This window comes from Sinocyclocheilus anshuiensis, unplaced genomic scaffold, assembly GCF_001515605.1.
Source record: "Sinocyclocheilus anshuiensis isolate Anshui unplaced genomic scaffold, SAMN03320099.WGS_v1.1 scaffold1451, whole genome shotgun sequence".
NCBI classification, from domain to species: Eukaryota; Metazoa; Chordata; class Actinopteri; order Cypriniformes; family Cyprinidae; genus Sinocyclocheilus; species Sinocyclocheilus anshuiensis.
The window spans coordinates 835,852-847,789 of record NW_015538060.1 but is presented as its reverse complement, the minus strand read 5'-3'; the positions used below and the strand labels follow the sequence as shown (position 1 = coordinate 847,789).

General features: G+C 40.5%; 1 protein-coding gene across 1 annotated transcript; it reads left to right on the top strand.

The window, feature by feature from the left end:
• The first annotated feature begins 683 nt into the window (after window positions 1-683).
• On the top strand, window positions 684-11,334 carry LOC107683489 (inhibin beta A chain-like). The gene is made up of 2 exons (XM_016479547.1): window positions 684-1,556; window positions 9,112-11,334. Exons 1-2 carry the CDS (start codon window positions 1,154-1,156, stop codon window positions 9,882-9,884), a joined length of 1,176 nt encoding a protein of 391 aa, XP_016335033.1. The 5' UTR covers window positions 684-1,153; the 3' UTR covers window positions 9,885-11,334.
• Window positions 11,335-11,938: the final 604 nt, after the last annotated feature.

The following is an 11,938-nucleotide window of genomic DNA, read 5'->3' as shown; positions in this document are numbered from 1 at the left end:
TCACAACCCCAGCTGACTGTCTCACTAAGAATCTGTCCTCAGCCAATTAAACAGGAAGTTAGCCTTCCAGGCATTTCCTGGTGAATCTGCACACAACATGTGTTGCAGCAGTAAAGGGAAGCGTGGAATACTTAACGCGCACTGCTTCAAAGTGACGTCAAGACGTTCTTCCTTTTTTTACGAATAAGGAAACATTAAGAAAAATAATAAAGAAAAATTAAGTTCTCTGAAAATTACTACTGGCAATCTCCAGTTGACCAGAATTGGCTAACACTTTTATGAGGAACTGCTATGCCACCGCAAAATTCTCAAGTACTACTATAAAATATCTGTTTGACTATCTGAGTTGAATTTTGTCAACCAGCTATTGAAATATAATCATATTTTAGAGAGTTCTTAATACAGAAGTGTCTTACATTTAAAAACAGCAAGACTGTGAAAATTTACAAATGAATGAACTTAGTCACTCTTCACTTAATAACACTTGTCATGTCTGTCAAGCAAATCCCACTACGTGCTCCTTAAACCCTGCGGGGGGAAAGTTACTCTGACCTACAAATAGAACAATTAGAAAAATAAATAAAAAGGAAATGTAAAGAGAGGGAGTGAGCAAGGAAGAGGGGAGGGAGGGAGGGAAGTATAATTACTGTGTTAGAGAGAGGAGATGTAGTAGAAACAGACAGACAGGGGAGCAAGAGCCAGCGAGAGAGTCCAGCCCACTTCAACAAAACCATTCAACTCCTGCACAGTGAGCAGTCCCAGACCTCTTACGAGCACACTGCTTCCCTGGGGCACATCCAGAAGCCGACTGTCCATCCCATACAAACTTCCCAAGGACCTGGAGAGGGAGAAATCCACTGACAGAACTATTCCTACTTTCCGACCAGCATCTCTTCTCGCAACTTACCAGCAAGGATTACACTTTTCCTCACTTTTTTTTCCCTCTAGTAGTTTAGCTCTTACTTTTTTGTTCCTCTCAAATTATTGTCAGATTGAGCTCATCCACAGGCAGACAGACTTTACTGCCAGCTGTCGGCAACCAGACGGATTCTTGTCTTTCTTTGAAAGGAACTTTTGAAGTAAGTTTTTAATTTTCCAACGCGGTGCAGACACTCTCCAGCTCTCTTCAGCAACTGACACTTTTCATTTAAGGATGTCCCCTCTCCCTGTTCTGAGCGGGATCTTCCTGCTGCTCATCCAGACCTGCTCCCTCAGTGCCATGGGCACCAAAGGGAGCCTGGCAACGTCCGAACAGGCAGCCACGGACTGTCCTTCTTGTGCTCTGGCACGGCTTCGAAAAGGTGAGGGTAAAGACGAGGGAGCCCAGCAAGACGTGGTCGAGGCGGTGAAGAGACACATACTTAACATGCTGCACCTGCAAGAGCGCCCCAACATCACGCACCCGGTTCCTCGGGCTGCGCTCCTCAATGCCATTCGCAAGGTACATGTGGGACGGGTGGCCAAGGACGGCAGTGTCCTGATTGAGGACGAGGCCAGCAGCCGTCAGGACACCGAACAGGCGGAACAGACAGAGATCATCACATTTGCTGAAGCCGGTGAGTCTAAATTTCTAACAAATGTCTAGAGGGTGATCTTAGTCCTTAAATACTTTAAAGTAAATCAGTCAGTCTTCCCTCGTGGGATGAAACCGGAGAGGTGGGTTTATAAAGCTGTTCAACTTATTATCACCAGTCTGAAGAGTTCAGAGAAACCTGTTGCCACCGCACAAAGTCAGAGCAGTGAGAAATACGCTGCGGCAATTCACTCCCCCCTCTCGAGGGTCCTGCAAACCTCCTGCTGGGTTAGAGAATCAGTAATTATCTGCGAGGGCCCCCCAGGCTTCTAGCCATAAGCTCTGCACTGGAGCACTTCCTTGGGGACTGACAGCCTCCTATGTAGCTTCCCTATGTGACTGAAGAGGGTTGAGAGAGAGATAAAAAACATCATAACGCATATGAATAAAAAGGACTTCATATTATAGGAGGGAAAAGAAGGCTGTTCAGTTACTGCCTTTGTGTCGGGTTTCAAAGGCAGTTGAAAGAGCATTGTCGGCTGCAGTGAGAGCTGTTCAAAGGTGCTGTCAAGCCCATGATGTGAGGAGAGATTGGGTTCTTCTCTGAGTCATGCAGCTCAAACGGGTCATGAGTGACAGAGCCGCGGCGTGCTGCAGGAGCTCTCAACAGATGTGTCAGACCTAAAAAGCAGCAAACAGAGCAATTGGATTGTTTGTCTGAAAGATTAATGTTTCATGATTTTAGGGAGCTGAGACTGTAACACTGCGGCCTTGTGGATTATTTCAAATGACTTTATAGGTATAAAAATGTTTTAGAAATGTTTTAAATGGAATAATAAGTATACAAGAGACGTGACGTAAACTAGAGTAAGAAATAAATCCTTTAAGACAAGATGTCACATGAAATAATCCACTCGCTGGAACTCTTAAAATATACAACAATATACAGGATTCCCCACACGTTTTTTCCCCCACAACTTTTTTTCTTCCCTGACTCATTCATGACTACTGCAAAAGTATGTTTCAAAATCATTTTATAAAGACTGCATTTACAAAGAGCAATTAGATATTTTAGAGTGAAACACAACTGGAAAATTTACATTCATCACGGAAAGTTCTTTAAGACCTTTCTTACCACATCTGGAAATTTAAAATGCACTGATATTTCCAGGTGTTTCATGACCGTGAGAACCATTCCCTGATAATCTTTTGGTGCCAGACTACAGCTTGTCACATCACAAAACAAATTCAGCTCATGCTTACGTGATGACAAAAACCTAGTTATGAGACACAGAACGAAATCTGTTAATAATCAAATCTATATCAATCTTTTATCACGTGGACTGTTAGTGCAAGTATTTATTCTCTCAATGTCAGACACAGCTATTGGTTTTCAATGGGTATTTGATATATTGACTGGGGGGAGATGGACTGGCCCTCAGGCTGAATGAATAAATTAGGATTACAAGCTCATATTCAACTGCTCACATTGCAAAATGTAAAATTACTGACCAGTACTGGCACAAACCAAACACATGGACACATCATAGCTCAAAGCAGTGATCAGACTTTTCAATATGTCTGGCTCCATCACTCATTTTGACATTTCAAACACACAAGAGGAACTAAAGAAACCCACATTAGTAAATATAATATTTATATAATAGTTCTCGCCATAAAAGCTCATTGAACTAAAAACAAGGCTGTAAATAGGAAGAAAAAAAAAAGTAATTTGATGGTCTTATTGCTAGACTGCAATACATTCTGTCAGGCGATAATTCAGCGTTTAAGTTCCTAAAACACGATTCATAATCAAATCTGACCAAACCAAAGTGCACACGTCCTCTCCCCTTATGTTTACTTACGGCAGTGGTCTCAAACTCAATTCCTGGAGTGTCACCGCTCTGCAGAGTTTACCTCCAACCAGCTCCAAATCACACCTGCTTGGAAGTTTCTAGTGATCCTGAAGACCTTGATTAGCTGATTCAGGTGTGTTTAATTAGGGTTGGAGCAAAGCTGTGCAGAGCTGTGGCCCTCCAGGAATTGAGTTTGAGACCAATGAATGAGAATCGCAAGCGTAGAAAAGCATCCATCATCTCCTTCCGCCAAACCTTTGCACTCGCACTGTTGTCTCACAGAAACCTCGCGATAATTGTTTCTTACCCGAGCTCATGGCTCATGAGTTTTCTCACTCGAATCGAATTCCATTCTCGTGTCTGGCGCGAAATTCCGCTTTCATCTACTTTCCAAAAGTATTCTAAATAGAACTGTTCTCCAAATCCACCACAAGGGGGAATGCAATAAAGCTTGACTGTGCAGACCCTCCCAAATAACATTTGCAGTGATTTTATTCCCCCCCCCCCCATGTAGGCTAAACATGTATTTGGTATCAAAATGGATGCACAACAAGGGTTCTTAACATTTATAACTTCAAAGCCTTAAATGATAAAAGTCAATTACAAGTCAGTTTACGCAGGATTAGATTTTTGCTGCTTTATGTCTGCTCACATTGTGGTTTTATACATTTTTAATAAATGATTAATAATAATAAAAACACTAGAACTGTCCATACATGATATAATACATTATGATTAATCTCAAAATGTGCTGCAGAAGTGCCTACTGAATTTAGCTAGCCTATAACATTTGAAAGAAAACAACATTAGAATTATTTAGCCTATTAATAGTTCTGTTATTTCAATATAACAATTTAATAATCAAATTTTCACATTTTGCGGCTCTTGGTAGTTTACTGACGTTCCTAGTGGGTCCCAGCCCACTGCTGGTGTACAAGCACCATTTAGACTGCATTGTGGCAACAGGTAATATTTTTTTGGCTTTGGCATCACAAGCAGAGACATAGCTGTAATTAGATTGATTTTCTAAATACTGTAATGCATAGTTGTGCATGGTGTTTATTTCATACTGGTTTGATTTTTAAGACACATGTTGCTGCACTGCATCACTGTAATGTTGCGTTAAGTAGGTTGTTTAGACAACTGTAATTATATGTATGATGTAAGTCTCAGACTTCTGCATATACTATCTGTCTGGAATCGTGTCCAAGAATCCGCTCTCATAATTGCCACACATACAGGTAGACATATGAGCTATGATATATATAAAGTAACAGCATTAAGTATTATTCATTAAACTGCTGAATGATCATAGGCTGGAATAGTAATAATAAACTAACGTAAAATAGAATTAAAGTTGTTATTTATTGGTAGTTTATAGTTCTCAGTTTTCTTTATACATGGCTGTTGTCCTCTTAAATTATGTGCTGATTAGGTTCAGAAATCACCTTGATGAAGATATCAGTTGGCAGATACAAGGACTGCAGAACCTGAGGCATACTGCATTTATTGTAGGACATATTAGTTTAAACCGTTATCTCTAACATACAGCATTCTAGCTGAATGAGAGCTACATGGTAAGACTGATTACTCTCAATATGTGCAATCAGTGCTTGTGTGTGTTAGCATGACTGAAAATCATGAATAACTGTAGTCTGCAGATTTTCAGGCAGTAGCAAAGAAATAACAGCATTTTTAAAAACCATATCTATGCATATCTAAAGATGTCACTATCACTGCTAAATCACAAGAGTGCACCCAGAGATCATTCACAAAATTCGGCCACACTTTCTGCAAAAGTTTCTTTTTCATCAGAAGTTGCAAGATGGATAGCCTTTGCTTCCAAATCAAAGAAAATGATTTAACAAATGCAGAAACATAAATATCATGTACAATGTTCACTATTCTTTGTCACTGAATTCCATTGAAGCTATGTGCAGAATCTTCAAACAGAAGGCACGTTGATGATATCACTGTGGATGCAATGAATGCGTGTGGGCATTCAGTGTTTGGCCTTTCTGATGTCATTCAGGCGTGCAGGTTGCATATGCAAAGCTTGACATGTTCTGAAACAATGAATCAATATTTACTTATTTTCCTCGTTTTGATCTCCTCCCACTTGCAAAGTAATTTATCACAGGGAAAGCCCTATAATCACTCCCTCCAGTAATGGTTACAGCAAAGGAAAGAAGATGTCCCAATTGTTAATGTGCAAGCAGTTATTTTTGCTAGATCAAATACTGATTTATTTGCAGAAAAGAGAAGCTGACTTTCTTAAAGATAAATGTCCTTTTCTTAAACAATATAAATAATTGCTTTTTTGAAAGCAATGGAAATAAATAGGCTAATTCCCGAAGTAACTTTGTCTTATGTTGGGGCTACACTGCCAGCTTGCCAAACCTTACATATTACAAAGCCGCAAAGTATCTCCTTTAAACACAATCCAGATTCGAGGACCACATTAGAAAGCCTTCTTGTTAGCCGAGGATCCCTTAGCATTAGTGTGGTCAAATAGGTTTCTCAGGTTGCAGGATACTTCACTGCTCGTGACATTTTGTAATATGCTACTTAAAGCTTTCTTGGCTTCAAGGTACAGTACAGTAGTGAAGAAAGGATGCTGCAGCATCATGCCAACTATGCTCATTTATTACTTTGACAGCTGATGCATCATCCAAACCTGTTCGTGAGAGTGGGTTATTACTTGCAGATGTGGGCTTGGTAGAAGAGTAGCGAGCATCTCAAACCTACATCCAACCTTGAATCCTGAAAAATCAATCAGATAAACAAGTAAAATATGAATCGCAACTACCTATATAGACTGTCCACCATGTGTTGTTAAGACGCAGTCTTGAAAGCGGCCATCCTTCAGTTATGCAGCATGGCCTTGAGCCATGTTCTGTGGATTCTTACCAAAGGTTAGTAAGGGGGAGGCAGCAGTAACTCTCCTCGTTACCCTCCTGGTTCCCTGGGAGCTGCGCTGGCCTGCAGGGGCTGGCTGAAGCTGGTGATTCTTTGCTGCTGGATGGGGTGCCTGACTTAGATGGAAGCAGTAAATCAGGCCCACTGTTGGTGCCTGAAATGCCTGTGGGTGATGAGGACCAGATAAAGAGGGAACAAGGCCGTTTGGAAAGGAACATAACAAGCATGCTTGGCCTTTACGGCACAAGGTGTGGTATCGTGAAACGGCTCACCGTTGTTAGTGACACTCGTCGGAGAATGTATACAAGACTCCACAGTGTTATGATTGGGAAATAAGCTTTAATTGCACTTTTTGTTTGTTTGCTTCTCATGCTGGGATGTAGGAAAGGCCATGAATGCTGTTGCAGCAACATGCTGTACATGGAAAGGAATTCTAGTGGTTTTCTGGTCTGATCAGTGACATTGTAATGTCAAAGGAAGTTTTATGATTGCAGTGTAGGTCTCTGTTGTATATTTTCTCTTGGAATACCTCGGCTGCATTTTTATTTGGTGTAGTATCTGATTTGGAACTACTTTAAATGCATTATAGTAGCAAGCGATAGTTATCTAGATGATAACTGATTATTGGTTGAAATATATGAATATGAATATCACTTGATATTACTGCTCACAGTATGCTCTAGCGCAAGAGTTTAGTCTGTGAAATCCAGCCTCGCTGCTGATGGGACTGTGTTTGAAATATGTTGCATAACAGGCGAGGAACTCAAATCATTCACTCCCACACACCATTAAAAGAGTCATATTTCCACCCTCAGACTTTTATTTCTAATTTAATATCTTGTTAGGTCAAAAAAGAAAATCGGTCAAAACTTTAATTCCTGAAGAGATCCAGAAAGTGTTCTCATGTTAGCACCTAGCATCCTTCCCTTCTGGTGTTTAAAGTGAGTACTAGCCATTGCCAAGTTGTCAGCAAGACCTAGAGAATATATATCAAGCCCTCTTGTGTTTTTTTGGGTGTATGAATGAATGCTTCGCTCCACTTGATCCATTAAGCACCTGTTCGCGCTATGCACTTTGAACTAGCATGTGTGATCTGTATGGAAAAACGGTTGCCTTTAATCAGCATTGTCAACAAATTAGCCAAAGATAAATAACGCATTCTATAACAGTTAAACGGGAAGAGTACAAACAAACTCCATCCAGAGAGGCGTGTTTCAACAACCTTTCAGGTTGCGGACTTCTTTACTGCAAAATCATTCTTTGAGCTTCAAGTACTGGGGCATTGCAAGCCATACAATATGACAGGAGGCCAACAAGGAGATGAAAGAAACTGATTCCCCCTAAGGTAAACCAGATAGAAAAGGGGATTATAGAACACATTAACTAAAGCCATGTTTTTCCCAGGTAATTCTATACTACAGCCACCCGCCCCTTTAGAAGACATGGAAAGGGGGAGGGGAGGAATGTGTAAATGTTATTCTCTATCTTTGTGTGCAGGACAGCTGTGCAAACTCTGCTCTTGTGGTTAAATTGGTGTTTATTGTTGAGGGATTACTGCATGGCTCTTTAGTCTTTCTCTTCCAATTTCAAAATTTCTCTTTGCTCTCTGGCAAATATATTCTTTCTTCTTTGGGCCTGGGCCTCTGCTCTGGAGGGGCAGTTGAAGGGTTTACCCAGCTTAGCAAATGCTAACGACACTTGATTCTTTCACTGGATGAAGATTAAAAGGGAAACAATGTGTTAGCCACTACTGGGAAAAAAAAGCCCATTATTTTAGACTGCATTTGTGAAGCTCGCCTGTGTTTGGACAGATGGGTTTGGACTAGGGATCCTTAAATATGCTCTCGCACACATATACACTTGTAGCTTGATGCCATTGTTATTGCGTCGTAACCCTGTAAATATGTTGTGGTACGTGATAGATTAGCATTTGTGCAATATTTTTTCAGAGTATATTGCTTAATACTTGTTGCAAGAGGCTGCTTACTATAAGCCATGACATACAGGACTCTTTGTGTATGTCAAACCTTCGACAAGGTGGTCAGTTTTACAAGAACTCAGCTGCAGTATAAGTAAGCAACAGTCACCGAGACCAGCCAGAAATAATGTCCCAACAAAGATTTAGTAGCTTAAAAATGGGTTGAGTTAGTAAATGGAGAGGATTTGTTTAGAACTACCCAAATGATCCGTGAACTGAGATTTTCCAGAGGCCTTGCCTCTGTCTATAACATGGTGGGAATCAAAACCAAAGGGAACAGTCTTTTACAGTCCAGAGAGACAGCAAGCCACATGCCACATCACTGCTTCCAGCTGCATGCTGTCATGGCCATTTTGTGTCACCCTCTGTTCAGCAAAACTTTGTTCCAGGCCAGCAGACTCTTAATTGCTCAGTTAACTACCAGGAGAGGTGATGAAGTTGGTTTAAAGTCTTGTTAAAACCCTCAATTATTTCAATACCAAGGTGGTGCGGGAAGAACCAAGTGGGAGGGATTGTTTGCTTGCGAGTGTGCGTGTAGGGACAGCTGACTCACTGATTTGACGTGCAGGAAAAGGATGCATGACTAAATACATCTATGCCATTTATAAATAGTCGTATGAAACAGAAGAAGATAGTTTTGCGGAAACCTTGAAAAACTGGTCACTGTTGGCACAAAGCTAAAGTGTTCCACCGATGCCACCACTCCCAGTATCAGCTCTGATGTGGCTGGCACACTGTCTCCAAAGTCAACCAGAGCCTCAGGCTAAAGGGAAATACAAGTACCATAACAAAATATCAGCTCAATTGACTAATCTCTGATGTTTCGTTCTCTTCCTATCCCACAGGTGAAGCTCCAGGCTTTGTGAACTTTCTCATTTCCAAGGAAGGTGATGAGATGTCTCAAGTGGAGCAAGCCAATGTCTGGCTCTTTCTTCGACTGCCAAAGGGCAACCGCACCCGTGCTAATGTCATCATCCGGCTGCTCCTGCAGCAAAGTTCAGGGGAGAAGCTTCTGGCAGAGAAATCCGTGGACACGCGACGCAGCGGCTGGCATACATTTCCCATTTCGGCAAGTGTGCAGGCATTGTTGCAGCATGGTGGCAGCAGACTGAGTCTGCGCGTCTCCTGCCCGCTGTGTGCCGATGCCCGGGCCACACCGGTGCTCGTGACCCCCGGAGGCGGTGAACGTGAGCAATCCCACCGGCCGTTCCTCATGGCTGTGGTGCGACAGATGGATGATCTGTCCCAAAGGAGACGTCGCAAAAGAGGCCTGGAATGCGACGGCAAGGTACGCGTCTGCTGCAAACGCCAATTTTACGTAAACTTCAAGGACATCGGCTGGAACGACTGGATCATCGCTCCCTCGGGGTATCATGCCAACTACTGCGAGGGCGACTGTCCCAGCCACGTCGCCAGCATCACCGGCAACTCGCTGTCCTTCCACTCCACGGTCATCAACCACTACCGCATGCGAGGGTACAGTCCCTTCAACAACGTCAAGTCCTGTTGCGTGCCGACTCGTCTGCGAGCCATGTCCATGCTCTACTACAATGAGGAGCAGAAAATCGTCAAAAAGGACATCCAGAACATGATTGTAGAAGAATGCGGCTGCTCGTAAGGCCGCTACGGGAAGAGGAAGGGTAGGAAGGGAGAGACAAGGTTGGATGGTAGGGGCAAGAACTGCAGTCCCAAATGAATGAAAAAGAAGAGATGTAGAGAGAGGAGAGGAGAGCTCCTCTATCTTTATCTCACTGCCTCAAGACAAACTCTCACATAGACAGGCCTCTCTTTCTCTCGACCACTTGTGCGTGGTCATCTTAGAATCCAATGGGTATCTGTAACTCAGAGTAATCTCTGTGGCACTTTCAAAAGAGAAAAGAAATATAATATATTTTTTTTACAAAGCAAAGGGAGCAAGGTCAGAGAGTATTTATGCGGCCTACTTTGCAGTGCAGACATGCACTGCGGGAAGAGAGATGACGTAGATGAGGTGCCTGAAAAAGAAAATCTCAAAACTATGCAACTTGTCAAGTATTATGATCTATTTTTTTTCATCAAGGTGTTGTTTGGTTTCTTAACTATTTACTTTTACAAACTAAAAAAAGTTAACGTTCGTTGACTTTTTATACCTTGTACGTATGTTTTATGTATGTTATATGTTTGTTGTGCGTGTCCGTGTACAAAACGTGTGTGTATATACAGTGTGCCTACGGGAGTATTCGTGTACGTTTGTGTGCATGTCTGTTCGTGTGTGTTGTCGAGAGATACTTGAAAGAAGTTTGATGGGCTGCTGGAACCAAACATTTCTCTTTATTATTATTCTAATTATTCTGACTATTGTTAATAATGTTATTATTTTGTTTTGATTTCTGTAAAAAAAAAATTTGTTATCTTAAAAATGAGACGTTAAAACGTTTACAGTTTTGCACTATATCAACATTTTGATCAGCGTAGCCACATATATAAATATGTTTATAGAGAAAGCACTTCAGAACAGACGTACCTACATAGCATGAGTCTTAACAAATGAGATTGTTAAAAATAAACAGGGAGGTTTGAGGGGAAGGCAGAGATGACTAACACTACATCAGAGGACCATGTATACACATGCATTTTACAAAATAGTGTTTTGGTTTTTTACTCAACACCAAAGAATTTAGGTTAGTGTTGCCTACCATATTAGGCTGTCTCCGAACAGTTGTTCAGAAGATACCAATATGTCTTTCAGAAGGTTGCTTTGTTCTCCCTACAAAGATGTCCAGGTTAGCAAACCGAAAGACCTTTAAAACAGTTTCTCAATGTCCCACAGCGGCTCACTCCTGTGTGTGCTTTTGCACTACTGCACAGTCCATGCACGACTGGCCATCTAAATGGTTAAAACAGCACTTAAACCAACCTTTTAAAGTTTGTTTTTAATTATGAATTGTTACAAAAGTGAATGTGCAGCATTGATATTTAATGACTTAATTGGGAGATTAATAACTATTTAGATATTTGCAACTTTTCTCACCAAATATAAAAAGGATCTACAGTGATCCAAAAAAAAACCCCAAAAAAAAAACAAAACACAAAAACAAACTAAAAAACTGCTTTTGTTTTGCAAATGTTAATATTTCCGCTTCCCAACATGAAATGTTTTACCACTGTGCAATGTTAAAAAAATGAAAAAATGTGCGAAAAGAAAAGAAAAGAAAAGAAAAGAAAAGAAAAGAAAAATTAACTTAAAGAATTTTTGTGTTACATTTTGGACTAAGAAAAGTTTACTATTTTCAGTACTTTCCTGATGGAAATGCATTCAAAATGTAAAAAAAAAAAAAAAAAAAAACTATTCAAATGGAAAAGAAAGATACAAATTCAGAAAAAATAATCTATAAAAAGAAAGACATGTTGTATATGTTTTTGTTTGTTTTTTGTTTGTTCGTTGTTATTAAAAAATAATTGACACTGAAATAAGTGGACTAAGAATAAAAAATATATTTTTATTCTGTATATATGGAAATCAAGATACCAATATGTTGCATTGCTTTGTTGTACAAATCAAAAATGTGCTTGTGGCTATTTTTTTTTAATCTAATTTATTCTACAGTATTTTGTCCTTTGCTTCACCATTAAAGTTAAAAGGTTGTACACTACAACATGAGAAAAGTGTTGGTTGTGATTTCTTGCACAAAA